Below are 18,758 nucleotides of genomic sequence, written 5' to 3' on the forward strand. Positions count from 1 at the left end.
TTGATTTTACAGAGGTGTTTTGAGGCCAGAAGAGAACAGAGAAAATGTTCTCACCATGAGCCTTGGGGTAAAGTGCAGGAAACTGAGTACAGTGTGGAAACCTGGGCAGCAAAGGAGGTAAATAGAGATTGCAGGGTTCAGGCACAGGTACATCCTGTTGGCTGGGAAGGAAGCATTTTGCTCAGACTCATACAGACTGAAAGAAGGCAAGAGTTACTCCTTTTGTGTAAAGCTTTGATGTGAGAGAGAACCAGAGCACAGTGACGGTGTTTGTTCATGGAGAGCAGAGTTTGCCAGGCTCTGCAGTGAGTTCTCATCCTCAAACAATGGCCATGTGAGATTAGCAATCCTTAGCAAAGGAACTACCAGCATGGTTCTGATCTCTTTATCTTCTGTATGTTTGTCATGCTGTTAATTTATATGAACAAGCTTAGCAAATAAAATTCACTCCACTGGTGGATCTTTTCCCAGGAATGAATATATTTGTTCTCAGGGCAACTCCACCAGCTAAACAGTGACAACTCACTGCAGAAGTCGTCACACTAAATCAGAATATGTCTCACATGGAAAGGCTTTTCTTTCAGAAAGGCATGGAACAAAATGTGAAATAAATCCTCAGTACTCAAATACACTGTGGGGTAGAGTTTGTATCTACGGGCTGGCAGTATTCCCACAAAGGAATGCCTGCGTTCAGCAACATCTGGCATGTGTTCATATACACTGGCTAGGCTGAAGTCAGCATGGGAGCTGTGGGGGCTCAGGACTCTCAATATTGAGGCCAGACATTTTGCCAGGTTGCCACAGTTACTACAGAACAAAGTGGCCCTAAATAAGAGACTGGCAGTGAAACACAGAGTGAAAGCTCCTGGGTGCCTGTGCCCCCTTAACATGAAGGAACATAGCTCTGTGTGCACTGGAGGGGGTCCAGGTCTGAGGCAGGTGGGGCAGGTGGGCAGTCTGAGATGAGATTCACCACACCAGAGCTGAGATCTTTACCTGGCAGACAGCTCTGTGTCACAGCTAATTAGTGCAGCCTCCCTATATAACCACTGGAAAGAAAAAGTCACCTTTCAGGAGCAATTAATCTGGCTTATTTCATCTGACTCGTCCAAAGATGACTGCTTTGGAATTCAACAAGTTGCAGGCTTAAAATACCTGTGTCTCTTCTCTGAGCTTAGAGCCCTGCTCAGATGTGGGCTTATTCACTTGATGCTTCCCTCTGTCCTACCAAGTCTGTAAATTTAAAATTATTATTTCAAGCAGGTTGGCCCAGCCAGGGCTGAGGAAGCATTTCCTATCTACATGGTTTCACCAGGCTATCTAAATGGAATTGGACCAGATTTCAGCTGTTAATGAGGCCTTAGGCTATTTTAGTCTTTCAGCTCTTCTTTGTAGGCATCCTCAAACCTGTATTCCATTAGAAAAGGACTAATGCTAACAGTGAAAGAAACCAGAGGCCATTTGAAAAGAGCTGACCCGAGAAGGAAGAGAGACAGTTGTTCTTCATAGAGCTAACTGGACCTTAGAACTTGCATTTCTGCCTCACTCATGGGCCAGAGACATTTGTGATATGCAGACTCAGAGCATCCTGCTCCCAACTTCCCCAGCAGACTAACGTGGGATCCCAGCACACCATGGCTGTGTATGCCACTCACATCCACTCAGCTTTGCTTCTCTCCAAGAAATTAGATTAGGGGTTGTGATGACAGCAGCCTGCCTTGGCAGGAAGAGCTGAATGGAACCACACAAAATTAACCTCAGCAATTTATTTCTCTCACACACAATGGGCCGTGTTTCTCCATCCAAAGGGTGGTATGAAGGTATGTGGTGCTCCAATATTTTGCTCCAAGCAGGGAATGAGGGAATCACCAGCTCTTGTCTCTCCCCTCTGAGCAGGGAGAAGGAGCAGACAGCCCTCTTTCTGCCCCATGCTGTGAAATTGGGGTTTATAGGGACTGGGAAAATTGCACAAACAGATTATCAAACACATTAAATTTGCAGCCAGGGAAGAGGAAGAGAAGTGCCAGAATTTGCTCTCACCCAAGCTTCATCACACCTGTTACCACCCAGGAGAAGTTGCTGGGGCAAAATTACATATCTACAAATCACTGTGCTCCTCTGCTCTTCCTTCATCCTGTGCAGAGCCCTCTGCACTGCAAGGAGGGCAGTGACAGACCCCAGTTTCCCATGGAGCTTGATCATCCCAGGAGAGCTCAGGGAACTGCCCTGAGAGGTTTCAGCACCTTGGGGTGCTCCATCCACATTCTCATGGCTGGCTGTCCATGGCACATGAACATTCTCATTGCTGTCTCCTCCCAGAGCTCCTTGCAGCTGTGCTGTCTCCCTCACCCACTGCCAGTACCAGTACTGGGCCAGAAAATCCCTGAGTTTGTGCAACATATAAGGAGAGACAAAGAGCCATCACCTGCTCGTGTTATAGCTCTACACCTCTGTGCACTGCCGTGGGATGCTGTAGAAACAATGGCAAAAAACAGAATATAGAACCCACATAATCAAGCCAGTTCCACCAAGCTGCTTTCAGGGGCTCCTGTGAGCTGCTCTCTCTATAAAGCCCGTGCCATAGCCCAGATCTCTTTGCACAGCATGTGTTTTGCTGGTTGGTGTGCACCAGCTGTGTGTATGCTAAGCAGGAAGATCCCAAAAGCCGGCAGCCCTGCAAGCCCCCTCCTCCCAGGCAGCCACGGCGTATAAATACAGCCACTCAGACCTTGTTTGTGCTGGAAGACAAGGCTCCCTGCAGACAATTTATTGCAGCCTTCCCAGGGTGGCCCCCTGCTCTGCTCACCCGGGGGAAGGTGTAATAAATTGCCTGCGGGGAGGCTGCGCTCCTCAGAGGCTCTTTAGAGATATGAGAAACTTCTGTCCAGTCAGAAGATTTACTCGTGTGAAAACCGACCTTTGCTTGAGGAAGGGAACTAATGGGGCTCTGCTACTTAGCACACAGCTCTGAGCTAAGCCATCCATTACACACACATCTTAATAGCAGTCTGGCTCTTGAGTCCCATAACATCATTTCTGTTTTCTGCTTAACTAGGAATATATTTGTATAAGTGAGCTGTGTTGAGAGAAGGGGATAAGTTGTTTTTCCTTTCCATTCAGCTAACCGAGGGGGCAGAAAAAGCAGCATTCTGAAAATTTGTTGTTTTGAGCCACATTTTGAATGTGTTGATGCTGGCAGCATTGTCTTGTCTAATTTTGGGAAGCATTTAGACTGCATGATAGGTACCATGCAGAAATGATGGATTCTGTCAGTGTAGGATTTGTAGCTAATTTGGATCAAGCTGAAGTAGTTGTCTCAGTGCCTACACACGGATTCTCTGACTGGGTCAAAGTCATGCAGACATTGTTTCTGTTTTCACTGCAATTTGTGTGCTCATACCTTACCCCAGTGGGTGTGATGGGCTGTCATCAGTGCACAACAGGAAGGTCTGCTATGAGGGGTCCCATCATCCTGGCATTGACCAAGGGCTGAGTCAGTAAATAAATGATCCTTATGCCAGCTTTGACAGACAAATCCTTCCTTCATGTGCTGCTGACAACTCATGGGACAGCTGGAGGGATTTCTATTGCTAAAATGGTCAGAAATCCTCAGATAAAAGATGTTCTCTAGATGCTGAGGGGTGGTGTTATGTGAGACAGCGCACCCAGCAAGTTACCTCTGATAGCCAAGATGTGACTCCTGGCAATGACCAAAGAGCAGGAAAGGGCTGTGCTGATGCTCAGGAGATTGAGGGGCAATTCCCCTGGTGACTGAGGGAAAAGAGGAGGAAGGCAGTGTGCTGCTGTGATCCAGTCACTGCCCTCACCTCACATTTGGGACAGATAAGCACATCACTCCAAGGTAAGAGGGGCTGCAACAGCTTTTGTACAAAATCACATCTTTTTGTGCAAAGATGCACTTCTGCAAGCCAAGCTAAGCTCTAGGGGACATTGCAGTGGTGGAGCAATTTACAGACTATGTTCAGCTGGGTTGCTGCTTTTATAGCCTGGGTAGGCTGGGTTCCCCATGTGGGTAGGGGGCAGAGGACTTACAATATTCATGTCAGTGCCTTGGCTTCATGCTGTAACCAAATATGAGGGAGGAATGTAGCTGCACTTCCACCTTGACTCCTTCCTTTCCTTATGTCTGTACTGGAGCACTTAGTATTTTGCAAAGACTCCCAGGATACACAGCCTAGAAAAGATGAAGAGAGTTGGTCTCTATATATTCCAAAGCAGATCCCTAAGTATTTTGTACATGGGGAAGATGAGGCATAGGAATGAGCAAATATCCCCAAAGCACATGTTTTTCCAGAGATTCAATGGGCCAACATTTTAGAAGCACCACAAAAAATTGATTTACAGAAGGTAAAGATGCAGACAACTTCATAATATAGTGCAGCTGGTGAGAGAGAGGGGACAGGCTCAGGTTAAAAAATATCCACAGCTTTTTATTTTGGCCGCTGTGATTCCCTGAATTTCTGCAATCCAATTCACCTCCAGTGTTATAGTTTCCCCTGCAACGAGGTAAAGGTTTACGAAGGTCTGTCTCTCTTGCTGCCCCCTGTCCCCTGTATACCAATCCCAGGTGCTGGATGTGGTGGGGCTTGAGCACAGGACACATGACATGGGATCCAAAGCAAAATCAATGCAGAAGGAGAGGTTTTAGCTGATTTTCATTCCTGACTGATTACTTAACAGGACAACTATTTAGCATGAGCATTGTCTGCTTCTAAGTGGCAGCACATAAAAGTGTGTAGCCATGACTATTAGCAAACAGGGCTGGAACATAAAAGGAGCTGTGCAGCCTGTGCTGGTCAGAATACTCATTTAGCATAAGACACTAGACATAATGACATCTGCATTTAAGTCCATTATACCTACACATACGATTTTTCTTTTCCTGGTTAACAAATGGCCTCATATTTTTCACATTATCCTCTGAGGTTCTGAATGACGTGGTGAGGGATAATGAGCCAGACCTCAGCATGGATGAGGCAGAAAAGTGGTGTTCTCTTTTACCCATTCCTTGTAATAATGAAATAAGGGGTCGCCCACTGAGAGGGTTACTGAGCTCTGCTTACAGCTCTGTCCTGCATCCCAACCAGATCAGAGTCAGCCAGCTGGGAAAGATGTGAATAGAAGTGTTTGGATTAGCTGGCTCCCACCAGACTCAAACTTTACAAGAATGAGGATGATATCCTCATTCAAGAAAGAAAGACCTGCCTCAAGAAAGATAAGACACCTGAAGTAGACAAGACATCCATTTGCTGTGGTCATGTTTTGAAATACCATTGTGTTGAAGATCACAGGGAAATATTTTTACCATTTGGCAGGTTCTGCTTGGAAGTAAACACATAGGCTTGTGCTCTCAAATGCTATGACAGTCTATCTGCCCAGTCAGCAACTCAGCTGCAGAGAGCCTGGTCCCTGCTAGGTGATAGATGGCCAAGTTCAGGCTGACAGGATATGTCTAGGGCTGAGTGTTAGAGACAATGCTAAATATTTTGTATTTGACAGTTTCTTTCAGTGTATGGAGATCAGGAGTGCTGCTCATTTTTTTCTCTCACCGTGCACACCAGTATCCCACCAGCTCAGGTGCTTGGCAGTCCTGAATTCCTCTATTCCCACTACAAGGACAGAGCACTAGTGCTCAAACACCTTCCCAACACTGCTGAATTTGCCCACCTGCACACACACCAGGGTTCACAGACGAGACCAGCAGCAGCAGTAAGGGATTCTCCATCTCCTGGAGAACCACTTATCAAACTGCTGAGTCCAGGACCCAGTCAGGCATTTCTCTGAGCCATGAGTCAGAGCTGGGTGGGCCTGTGTGGAATTCAAGGGAGAAATTGTGGTGGTACCAGTTTCTCCTCACCCAAGGATCAGGAGTTTCCACAAGCACCACTGTGAGGCTGTGCTTGGCTGGTTATGATGGGAATTGCCATTCATCACAGCTTCAGGGGCTTAAGCTGTCTCAGAGAAAGTTGTCAGTTAAGCAATGCTTAACAGAGAGCAATCTGATCAGTATGAGACATGTCCTCACAGCTAAAAAGCCTTAAACATTTCAGATGCAGCAGCTTCTGAAGTCTTCCAAGACACCTTCTGCAGTGCTCATTATTATTTCCCTGCTGCTGAGAGGGAGCAGCTAAGATAGGCACTTTGTGTTCATTATCCAGCATAATATTCACTGGTCTATTTAATTAATGCTTAGAAAATGTACTTGATGAATTACAAGTTACTGGGGGTGGGGAGGGAGGAGGAATGCAGAAATAGATTAACACTGGCTGATCTTTTACATTTTCTCCAAAATTATTCCTTTGGTTTTACACTCCCCAAGTCTCATGGGGTGTTCCCCCTTCCTTGCAGGCAGCTAATTTCTCACAGGCACAGTTGCTGGCTATCAAGGAACCTCTTGTAGGAGCTGCTGGAGGCAAAACTATTTGCTGAGTGTGTATTGCAAGAGATGCAGGTAGTGGAGCAGAGGTCTTGGACACATTTTATTGCCTATTTCCCTGTTCAGCCCATCCATTATATCCCAGGCACATCAGCTTCACATCACAGGAAGGAATGCTGCTCTCTGGGGAGTCCTCAACAGAAATCTGAGAGCTGCCTCTCAAAACTGATGATCTTGAAACAGACCTTCAAAGGCTCCTAAGCTTAGCAGGCAAAACAGACAGAGGGGGGCAGAGAAGGGAGGGGTGTTTGCTAAGCCCAGCTCAACAGCCCAGCAGCTAAATGGTTTTCTGAAGGTCATATAGGAAACCTATGTCCAAGTTGGGAGTTCAACCCAGATTTTTGTTTGCTTGGTTCATTGCCTTAGCAGCTGGATGCTCCTGCCTGCCTCCTTCATCATTGACATTGGTCATTGTAAAGTGTTGGCTCCTTCACTGTGCTCATAAAAGATGGAAACAGGAGGAGATGGGACAGAAACTAGTCATAAGTGTAAAAAAAAAGTGTCTTTCCCTGCCCTTTTTGTTGTTACTGCACCAACTGTAAATTCAGGGTAGTCTACTCCAGTTCAGGTTTTCTGAGCTTGCCACACAGAAAATCCCACGAGAGTTCCCTCTGCAAATCTGTTTTCCTTTAAGTACCACCAGTTTCCCGGTGCACACGTTCCACATTTGTCTGGGTGCATGTGTGAGAGCCAGTAGCTTCTCAGCTCACTCTCCACGCTGGAGATCACTTGAGAATTGGGTTTTCTTTGTGAGATGAAGTATCATGTGCAGGCTCTGTGCTCCCAGAGACTTAATTTTGTACAGAAAACGATCTATGTCCATGTGGAAAGCCTTGGGAAAGCTCCCTGCAGCCGTAAGAAATGCAATATTGCCCTCTAGTGATGGTGAGAACGGCCGCGTTTGAGCTGCTGAAACAAAAAGCTTTTGGGCTAACATTCACTGGGATCCAAAATGGAAAAAATGTTCTCGTTTTCTTCTGACCTTGGAATAAGAAAATCTACCACCATAACCTGGAGAGCACAGGTAACAGTGATAAGAAGAGGGGGTTGTTCAAGAACCACAGAATGTGTCAAATTAGCATTATTCTCCATTAATTCAGCAGATGGGAAGCCAGCTGCACTGGATCTAGAGAGTGGATCTAGTAAGAAAGTTCCTTTTTTAATGCATCAATTTTTGCACTTCTAAAGTCAAGTATTTTCTTTATTTACAAAGAGACCACTTTAAGGACAGTAGGTGAAACTGCAAACCAGAAAAAAATAAGAAGTTTAATCTTTGTGCTTCATCATCACTACATTCAAATGTTTTTGGTGTTTTGCAGGTTTGATTGGTTGTTGGTGTTTTCTTTGGGTTTATTTTATTTCATCCAGGCTTTATTTTTATTTCTCTTCTGAAGAGGGAGAAGGAAGGGTGATACAGACAGGAGCCCTTCAGCAGATGAACAAAATGTTTCTCTCACTCTAATAAGCAAGAAGTTGGTTCTGCCTGTCAGGAAATAAAGTATTTTGAGGAGCCTTCAGGAGACACTTAGGAGCGCTACAAAGCCTTGACCTCTGCCCCTAAGAAGGCCGCATTTAAGGCCCTGGACTCTGCAGATATCTGGATGTGGACAATCCCTTCAGCACTTGTGTGAAGCCCTAGGAGTGTCTGCAGGTCTGTCTGCTCCCAGACAGCAGGGTCAGGGAGTGGGGTTTCTCTGTAACTGGACCCTGCATGTCAACCCAGATTTCTAAGGAATTTGGGTGTTAAAAAGTCCCTGATGCAGACACCATTTCCCTGGCACCTTCCCTATTCTAATTGCCTCTGACAAGGCACGATAGCACTGGAATTTATGTAAGGAATGTTGCTGTCACTGCAGTGCAATTTGAAGATCACTACCAAACAGCATCATGATCTATTTCATTTTCCTTACCTAAAACATTAAGTCAATGCAAAATTCACCTTAACATTCACTGAACATAGCCAGGCTTTCTCTGTTACCACAGGAACACACAACATACCCCTATGGAATGATCAGTCATTAACATTGACAGTATCCAGAACATTTTCCCCCCGCCCAAGAGAAGATCTCAAGGCAGAATTAAGGACAGGAGTCAATTCTCACAAAGCTCTCAAAAGGTTCATTGCCAAAGCATCAGGCCTTCAGAGCAGGCAGGACATGAAGTACTGAATAAATTCACACATATCATGGGCTTTCAACATAATTACAAATATTTGGGGCAATAAGCCAATGCAAATGAGTGGGTTTTTCTGACACTGAGGGTTTGAGCTTTCTCCTGAGTTCTGAGAAATCACTTCAACTCAAAAAAAAAATAGATTATGATCATTCCCTGTCATCCTTAACATTATTATTCATGATACTGGTAAACTGTGCAAGGTTAGTAACTACTGTCTTATCATGAGACCATAGATATAATATGTAAAGAAGCCTTTATAAAATTTGCTTTATGCAGAACTGAAGGAGACAGGGAAGGAATCCAAAAGTGCATTTTTGTAGATGAATATTTTACAAGATGCAGGTTAGCAGCACCGAATTGTTGCGATGAGTGAAGGAGTGATGAAGAAATGCTGATGGTGAAAATGTGATGGCAAATGAAGGTGAAGCTTACAAGAAAACAGAATAAAGGTTTATTTTAAGTCTGAAAAAAAAAAAAAAAAAAAAAAAAAGATGATTATTTGAACCTAAATCATCCACTTGGTGATCCAGTTCCTTTGGTATGGCTGAGGTGATGGTGTCTGATCACGCCCTGGAGTGTGCACGAGCTTCATCACCTCAGCCTGGTGTAAGAGAAGAAAGTTCATTTTTAGCACATTCATCATTACTCCATTGACCACATTTTTCATTTATAATAAGTTTTGCCCTAGTTCCCTTATGTCTCACCCCTCTTGCTTTCCATTTCAGGTTCTACATTGAAAGCATCTCCTATCTGAAGGACAATGCTACCATCGAGCTGTTCTTCTTGAACGCCAAGTCCTGCATCTACAAGGTGAGAACTTGGGGAGCTCAGAGTGGGCTGAGACACCTGGATCTGCATTCCCTGCCCCAAAATTTACATTGGTCACACCTAGACTTCCAGATACAACCTTCTTCTCCTTCTCCTCCTCCTTCTCCTTCTCCTCCTCCTCCTCCTCACACATTCCCTCACTCCTCTGTCTCCAGCTGCCACCGCACTTGGCAGCAGCTTTCCTGTCAGAGAGTGGTTCTGAGGTAAAACAGCCCTGGAAGTAACTCTTGTGGCTGGCAGGAGGAAAACGGCACTGCCAAAATTATAAACTGGCTTGTATTTAGAAGGAAATGTCTGGATTTGTGTTAAAAAGGCGCTCTGGGCCCAGCGGCTGCCGTGAGGGTTTCGGGCCCGCAGAGGGCGGCAGTGCGGCGCGGGCGCCATCTTCGGGGAGAGGACAGCGGCGTGTGTGAGGGGGGAGAGGGAGAGAGAACGATGGAGTGGCCTCGGATGGAAAGGAACAGCAAGGATCGTCCAGTCCAGCTCTTGGCTCTGCACGCATAAACCCCAAGAGTCCCACCATGTTCCTGAGAGTGTTGTCCAAAGGCATCTTGAACTCTGTCAGGCTCAGTGCTGTGACCACTTCCCTGTTCCAGTGCCCAGCCACCCTCTGAATGAAGAAGCTTTTCCTGATATCCAACCGTGTGTCAGTTTCGCGTCACTCCCTCGGCATGTCACTGTTCTCCAGATAAGCGTTCAGTGCCTGTCCCTCATTTCCTCCTGAGGATGTTGCAGATCACCATGAGGTCTCCCCCTCAGCCTCCTCTCCAGGCTGAACCAGCTGAGTGACCTCAGATTTGTGGGATGGGAGCAGTTTATGGGATTATATGTGAGTGGGGTAAAGGTGTCTCTTGGTATGCACCAAAGATCACCTGGCAGAGGAACAAGCCATGCACTGAGAAATGTTTTTGTATGAGTGATTGCCCTCCCTGGTCCACTCCTGGAAGACCAGGCTGCTGTCCCTGCCACTGCCGCTCAGAGCAGCCTCTTGCCAGGTACTCTGTGCCAGAGATAAAGCATCCTGGCTTATCCACACCCTCAGCTTGGAGAGGTGCCCGCAGCAGAGCCATGAAGCTGATCATGCCACAAGCCAGCTGTGCGTGGCAAGGTCTGGAAAATCAGCCAGCCCCAGACCACGCTGCGGTGGAGATTGGCAGTGTGCAGACTCAGCCAGGTGGGCTGGATGTCTTGGGCTGGGAGAGGTGTGTCAGCAGCTGGGATTCCCTGGGAGGATCCCTCCTACCTCCCTCTGTGCTGGCAGAGGCCATTCCTGTGACTCACCTCCATCTGCCAGAGAGGAAGTGGTAGGAAAAGACAGATGTAGTCAGGGAGAGATTATTCCACCCTCCCACAACCCTCAGCACATTTGTCACCTGCTAAACCAAGTAGATTACACCAAATCTGGAGCCTCACTTGACATTTATATGTCCTAAAATACATGGACAATAACTTTGTATTTTCTAAAATGCGGGGCAGAAGCATTTTTCAGTGCCCAGGAACTGGGCAGGGCTGCTGAGCTGAGCTGTGCAGTGCTTTGCTCTCCGGCAAGGCTGCAATTAGATGTGCTTAGTCAGCCTTCTCCAGCAACAAGCTCAGTGAGCATCACGTTTTGGTTCCTGGGGAAAGTTCCTTTTTGAAGTACTGCCAGAAAGAGCTTACACTGTTATTCTTTTTTTGGAGGAAGCTTAATAAGAAAAAGAGGGGAACAAAATAAAGAAAACAAAGTGCCTACAGATCTAAGTGTGTCTATTTTAGTCTGACCTCTCCTGAAACCATTACTTTGCACATTCAAGCTGAGCATCTCTATCCAAGAATAGCCCTCCTGAAGTCCCACATGCAGATCCTTCCCCATTTGACTTCCAGCCACAGTAAGCCATGCTGTGCTATTGAAAAAGACACTGAATTTGAAAGTTGGGTGCAAAGTGTCTGCTAAGGCTCAGGGTGAGCACCCAGCCCGGCAGATTCCTCTTAATGTAATGTTGTGGGGGATTTGGTGTCCAAGCACAGCCAGTGCTTGTCATTCCTGCAGCTGGCACATGATGTCGCATGCTGCCAAAGCTTGAGAGCTTCCTTGTTGCACCAAAAGTTTCCTTATTGGACTTCCGAGGGAAACCTCCAGCCCTGGCTCCCCTGCAGCCCAGAAAGATAAATGTGTACGAAACAGGGAAAGGTCTGAGGTGCTGTCACAGTGTTAGGAACTAACACCATAGATTCTCCAGACACACATCCTCGAACATCCCCTTGCTCAGGGTGGGAAAGAATAAAACTGAGGCCTAGTTTAGGGCTGCTGGTCACTGAGTTGCCGCCTGGCCATGTGTTGTGTGCTGTGCTCCTCTGCCTGTGCCCATTGCTTCACTCACCAACCCTGATGAGTAGTAAGACATTCATGAACCCACACACCCAAACCCTTGCACAGTACCAGCAAGCCACTTTCGTCAGAAAGGCCAAGCCACATTTGTACTACCAAAGCAGACAGGGCTTGGCATCAGGCACTGTGCCTTGATCGGAGAGGCTGTTTAATGACTCGCACTTTCTGGCGTGGGTTTTTGGCCTGTGCCAACTGGCTCTGCCCCAGGCAGAGATCAAGGATGCACACCTGTTCCAAATAGGCAGCACAGCGGTGGAAACCCCGTCTGGGACTGGGGGAGACAGGGTGAGTGTTTAGTCATGAGCTCTGCTGCACCCCAGCTACCATTCTTGGGGCCAGAGAATGGGCTCTGGCACACTCCACCTGCCAGTACAGACTTGCCATAGCATCGACACATGGTTGCACGGGCTGGTTTGTCCGTGCCGTGCCTGATGCTCCCATCCAGGAGGAAGAGCAGGTGCTCTGGTTCTACCCTGCATTGCCCTTTGCTATGGGATTGCCTGGTAGCCCCAGCCCAGCCCTGCCTGCAGCTGAATCCACCTCTTGCAGCAGCCGCTTCCCTTGGCACAGGCTCGTCACCGGTGCAGGTGCCTGCGTGACTCAGGCAGCTCAGCTGAGAGGGGAAAGGCATGTTTATCGCCCCTAGCAGAGCTGCTCTTCACTCCCCAAGGAGCTGTTATGAAAGAGGTGAACTTACTTTAAAAAGCTGGCACTAGTGAAAGCCGAGGACACCTGGATCTTATCCTGCGTTTTTGTTCCCTTTGTTTTTGATTTTGCCAGAGACAAGCCAATGCAGCAATTGTGGCTTGTAAATGAGGTGTGGCCATGAGTTGGCTGGAACATGGATCACAGCAGTGATCTATATTTAGATCACTCATTTCTTGCGAGATGAAGTAAAATATTAAAAACAGCAGCTTAAATAAATACAGCAGAAAAACCACTGTAGGAATGAGCTGAACAGTGACCCAGTTTACTGGGCCATGTCCATGGGAGACAATGTAGGAGTTTTAGTTGCACAGTAGAGACATTATCTCAGTAAAAGCCCACTGGCTTCCCAAAGGCAGGGACCAGAGAGTCAGAAATAGCATGCTTGGCCTCCAGAGTAATTCTTGTGCCTCCCATCTCAAGCATTTTTGATGCTTTGACTGCATTCTGCACATTCAGCCATAGCAGGGCCTGGCTCAGCAGAGGAATCCTGAGAGGAGCTGTTGGAACCATCAGTGTTCTTCATGTGACCACGGTGTCCAAGTAAAACCCTTCAAGATTGCTTTCATCAGTGGCAGGATCCTATAAAATGGAGAAGGAAGATCTACCAAAAGACTTGCTGTCACAGCTCATTGTCAAACCACCCCCAGCTTCAGTGCTCTTCGGGGGTGAAAAGGACAAAGCCAGGGCTCAAATCCTGCAAGAGCAAATATGGTTCATGTTCCTGTGAGTTTACCTTTTGCAAGGGCTAGAGGAATCCAGTGGGGGCTTTGATAACACCTCAGTGTGTTGAAAACAAATTCTCATTCCCTGCTTCTGTGAGCCAAGGACATGGCTGTGTTCCCTTGAGCCATGGTCACATCTGAGGGCAAAAAAATTTATATGTTGGACTGCTTTTCACTAAATCACACAAGAGAATAAAATGTGCCCTTATCCTACCCCTTCCACCTGCCTTCTCCTCACTCCTCCCCCAGGAATCCCTTCATGCCACATCCAGTTATGCTTCATTAACCAGCACATTGCACTGAATATTTGGCTTTTTCCATATCTGAGTGGGCAGGCTCTCCCTCCCTTTTGTCTCCAGGAGCACAGGGAATACTTTGAAGCCTAGCCAAGGGAGAAAACTGGCACTGCATGCTTCACCATGCAGTAGTCAGGAGGAGATGTATGTTCTTCTTATAGCAGCTCAACTCTCTTTTTCTTTCTTGTTTTCTTCACCTTTCAAGGAACTCATTGAGGTTGACAGTGAAGTGGTGTTTGAACTGGCTGCATACATCTTGCAGGTAAGCACCCACCTTCTCTCACTTGGTGCTTCCTCATGCTGCAGTAAATGTTTTGATTTACCAAATCCACAATGTCTGTGTGGAAGTGTAGGAGTTCCCACCAGTTGCAGGAAAAAGATGTCTTTGCACAATTTTTATTGTTTCTGTCAAAATGGGTATAGAAGGCTCTCAAACTAGACCTCCCCACTCAGGGAGCAGGTACTGCTCAACATTTTGCATACAGAAATGTTGTTATGTTTGCACCAGCACAGATATCCAAGACTCTGGGGTGTGATGTACAGACAGAGAAAATCTAAGTGATGAATGCAAATTCCTAGGTGAAATCCATATGCAATGTTGTTTTTTTAACTTGCATTTGTTTTCCCAGTGGGGCTTGGTCCTCTGATGAACTGCATAAGCTTCTACATATGCAGCTGTCTGTATTCTCCAACGTGGGCAGAATGGTTTAAAGACCTTTCTAAATATTGTCTTTCAAAGTTCTGCTCTTCAAGAAGAGGGAAAAGGGTCAGAGAGCAAATGACCAAGCAGTGTTTGGTAAATGTCTGGTTCCCAGAAGGGAACATTTTCAGGGTAGTGAGGGTGGGTTTTGTGAAAGCTCTCTTTTTAGAAGCATGACTGTGGGAGCAGATCAGTCATAATGGTCAGATGATCCTTGTTTCCCCTCTCTTACAGTCTGTAGTTTTAATTTTGTTCCCATCAGCCATGAAGCTATGAAGAGCCATGTGAACAGACAAACCAGCTCATCAGACTGCACTAATAAATAACAATGCGCTGCACTTCTAGAGCACTTGCCACGTTAAAGAAGCAATTAATGTGTAGGGATTTGAACCTTCATTAAAATCATTTTATGCAACAAGAATGGAGCGAGAGAGTCAGGATGGAGGACTCAATTAGCAGCACATTATAGAAATCACATATTGGCTGTTGGGGGAATACACATCAAACAACGGGCTCATTGTGAGGAGCAGCAGTGGGGTTATGAATCTATTGTCTGCTCATCCTAGTGAATAACTTAGTGCTTAGTAATTGTACAGTCAGACCCAGAGCTGTAACTAACCCTTGTTGCTGGGATTGTTTCTTGCCACAAACACAGGATGTTACGCTTATTCCTGTAGTAGTTTGATGTGTAACTTAATGAAAACAGTCAAAACAAGCCACACCTTTGCTGCCTGTAACCAGAAACTACTACAACCCGTGTTTGTGACAGGATCCAAGCAAAACAAAAGGAATCATACTGCATTTTGTTCTACTTCTTGCTGCAGCATTTAAGTCAAAGCAGTGAATTATGAAAAATATACCCTACAAAATTGTATTTAAATTCAGTGTGCTCGTACCCATGCAGGCAAGAGCAAGTCCTTTGGGTTTGTTCTGTGTTGAACTGTAATCATGACATGCTCAAAGACTCCTTCCTATGAACCAAAGAAGTGCTTGTCTGCCCTTCAGTTCACTCAGAGGGAAATGGAAAGATAGTAAAGGTCTGTCAGAACTCAAGTGATTTATTCTGCAGCCCTATTTCAAATTGTTTTATAACCAGAACAAATTAAAGTACCACCAGAGCTCTGAACTTTACCCCAGCCTCAGGACTGAAACACCACTGGACGTGGGCTGGCTGGTTTTGTGGGTAGATGAATGGATGTAAAGACAAAAGACCTGAGCACAAAGCCCAGTCCTTTTGGCAGTGGAAACTCCCTCACAGCACAAATTACATTCTTGCACTGTGCTTTCTGTGTAGCTGGTGGCAAATGAGGTGCTTCAGCATGAATCATATGAAAGGCATATTGTCTGTGGTAAATGGAAAATGCAAAATGTGTGCTAAATCTATTGCAGAGGGCACTCACCAGATTCTGGGGATTCTCCAGGTGTGCAGTAAGACTAACTACTGTAATGGAACATTATCCAACCCTTTAATGTCAGGCTGTGATAGTAATAAATAGAAGTATCTAGATGTATAAGTAAGGGAGCTAAATACTCCCCCAAACACCCAGCATGGAATTAGAGAAACCTGTGTCTTGCATCCCCTTGAAAGCTGACAGTGAGCAAGCTTTTTGAAAGTCTAGGTACTAGAAAATGGCCAGAATACTTGTTAAAAAGTCAGGGGAGTTGCAGTCTCAGAGGCTGCAAAGCCACTGAGACTTCAGAGATTTTCTATTAATGTAGCACCCAGAATTTCTTATTTACTGGCATTATTTCCTGTAGCATCTTAGGTATCCACAGCAGAATGAGGAATCATCTGGCCCTATATTAGATCTTTTGTTTGTTAATCTGCCCAACTCACTCTATCATGGCACTTGACATTAGATACTGGTTCCAAAACCTGCATGAGGAATCAATTACAACAGGAAATTGCTGCTAAATGAATTTTGCAAATGGAAAATCTTGAACAGCCTTCTCTTCTCTTTTTTTTTTCCCTGTTTTTAATTATATTTTTCTCTTCCTTGTTTTACAGGAGGCAAAGGGAGATTTTTCAAGGTAAGTGAACTTAAAAAGTTTTTGCCATTGTGTGATGTAAGAATAAATCTGGTAAAATTCCTGTGTGAGACATGCAACTCAGTTGTAGCTGTATAGCAACAGGATTGCCTCAGTTAGCAATGCAGCTGTGTGAGCATGGCTAACGTAGACATCATGTTTCCTGACATAATTTCTTCACCAAACACAACCTTTGGCCAGAGCATGCCTTGCAAACAGTATTGTTTGTGATTTTGTTGTTGACAAATCTCATTATGTGGTCATGAAGTTCAGGAAATAGACTAGTCTTCAGAGGGAAATTGCTACGGAAATGACTCTAAAATCACTGTTATATCACAGATCCTGCCAGAGGCAGCATTAAAATTCCATCACTAATTGATATTTCAGATTGAATTTGGACAGTTCTCAAAATCACTGATTCGATAATTGGTTTTGTTGAACATCTGCTATCCCTTGAGCCAAATCTTCAGACTTACTGTAAGAAACTCAATGAGGTCACTGTACTTGCTGTTTCAGAAGACTCTTAATAAAATGCCCAATAATTTTCCTGTAAGTTGACTGTGTCTGTGATTTATGCATTAGTAGCAGCTGAAGGTCAGATGGTTGTTTGGTGTCTCGTGAGAAACATGGAAGTTCTTAGTGTAAAGCTCAGGAGAACTGATGATGCTAAAAATTTCATATAGTCTGGAGGACTACAATATCCATTAAAGTTAGTTTCAGAGGAGAAAAGAAATGGGCAGTGGGGTTGAATTGTCAGGTGAGCCCAAAAATTGTCTTAATTTTGTCAGCATTGCGATACACTGAAACAAGACTGTAATGATAGGAGGCTGTGAAGAACAGGCAGGTTCCACTTTCTGGTGGATTGGAACTTCCAGCCAGCTAAAATGGTGACAAATCAGTGAAAAGGAACTGCATTGTAGATATCTCCTGCCTATCATGGAATCTGAGATGACATAAGGTAGCCCTTGCTAAAAGGAAGTTTAAGCTCTGCCTTATCATTTCTCAAAACTTTAATGAACTTGCAAAATCCTGATTTGCATCTGACCACAGAGACACAAACCCAGTCTTGCTTCATTTTTCAGTTCTGCCCAAGTTGGAATAACTTGGCTATCAGCACTGTTTATTTAGGGGGTACTGGAGTGCATGTGGCTCTGACTTTTCAGTCTGGGTTTTCAGTGCACTGCTGAGCACTCAGTCCAGAAGAGTTAGGCCAACCAAAGTTTTGCCATTTCAACCTCTGATAAACCACTACTTTTGCTAAGAAGAGCGATATTTGTTTGCCAGAATGTCTTGGTTATGGTGAAAACACACTTGGAAAGTGTACATTCAGACTGTGAAACTCAGAACAGAAAGGAATCAGATAGCTCAGAGTAACAGGACTGAAAGCATTTTATCTTTTCCAGACCAGAAATGGAAACATCTGGTGGAAAGTATCCACCTGCTAAAAGCTGTGTGGTGTCCCTTGTAAGAGGAATGGTTGTGTTTATCACAGTGTGTTTCTCTAGGCCACAGAGAAATGGGGAATCTTCTCTGAGGGCACAGAAGATACCTCAAGCCATGGTGTTCACTGCTCCCACCACATCAGTCTGGCTGTCATCACCAGGCCCATGAAAACAGCTCTGAGTTCTTTCCCCTGTGGATCACAGTGGTTTGAAGTGAAAGGGGGATTCCTTACATCCAAGTCAGGCAGAGGAGGGGTGTCATAATAACAATTTGAGGGCACTGCCAGGGATCTTAATTTTTAAATGGACTCTGGGGACAAAGAAATCTGCCAGTTTGAAGGCTGTTCATAGAGGAAGATAGAATAATGCTACCCTGATGCTCTATGGTAGAGAAGACTTCCCAGGGATGTCTGTCCAGCAGCTCCCATCTAATGTGCACTGACATAGGTTTATGTGCTGGGTGAGATCCAGGTGCTACTGAAGTCAACATGAGGTTGTTGTGGTCAAGATTTTTGCCTGCTGAGATTTGTGGTTATTGTATCAGCAGTGTAAAATCTGGCAGGCAAACCAAGCCTCAGGCTGGCCAGAGGAACTGCAGGTGAAGGCAAATGTTCTGACTTCTCTTAGGGATCAAGTTAGTTTCAGTGTCTGAAATTAGTTGATGTTGAAATACTGTTTAAAGTAGAAGTGCCTACTCTTTGAGACAGAGAAGCTTTGCAGTTGTGATTGTCTTGCTGCTGAGATTTAAAGATTATATGTTGTGCATGGCAACATATGTTGTGTGAAGGCTGAACTCTTCAACTCTTTGTTTTTGAAGAAATAATTTAATTCTAAAGGGTTGCATGCGTGGAACGCAGACTGCAGCTTTCCCACACCTGTCCTGTCTACTGCCACCATCAGATTTATAGCCTGTGAGTAGAAGTTTCTCTCTGGCCCCCATCCAGAAAAGTGCATAAACTCTGGCTCATTGGTGGTGATGGGAGAATTGCTGTTCCCCATGGGAGCCTTCCTGTGAGTCACTGCTGATCACCTCA

General features: G+C 45.4%; 1 protein-coding gene across 1 annotated transcript in view; it reads left to right on the plus strand.

Annotated features, from left to right (window-relative positions):
* Positions 1-18,758, plus strand: part of FRMD4A (FERM domain containing 4A) — a 218,322-nt gene that overhangs the window by 129,253 nt on the left and 70,311 nt on the right. The window contains exons 5-7 of the mRNA XM_058804516.1: positions 9,358-9,442; positions 13,760-13,816; positions 16,263-16,285. Coding sequence (XP_058660499.1) covers positions 9,358-9,442; positions 13,760-13,816; positions 16,263-16,285 — 165 coding nt within the window. The remainder of the gene's footprint in view (positions 1-9,357; positions 9,443-13,759; positions 13,817-16,262; positions 16,286-18,758) is intronic.

This window comes from Ammospiza caudacuta, chromosome 5, assembly GCF_027887145.1.
Source record: "Ammospiza caudacuta isolate bAmmCau1 chromosome 5, bAmmCau1.pri, whole genome shotgun sequence".
Classification (NCBI taxonomy): Eukaryota; Metazoa; Chordata; class Aves; order Passeriformes; family Passerellidae; genus Ammospiza; species Ammospiza caudacuta.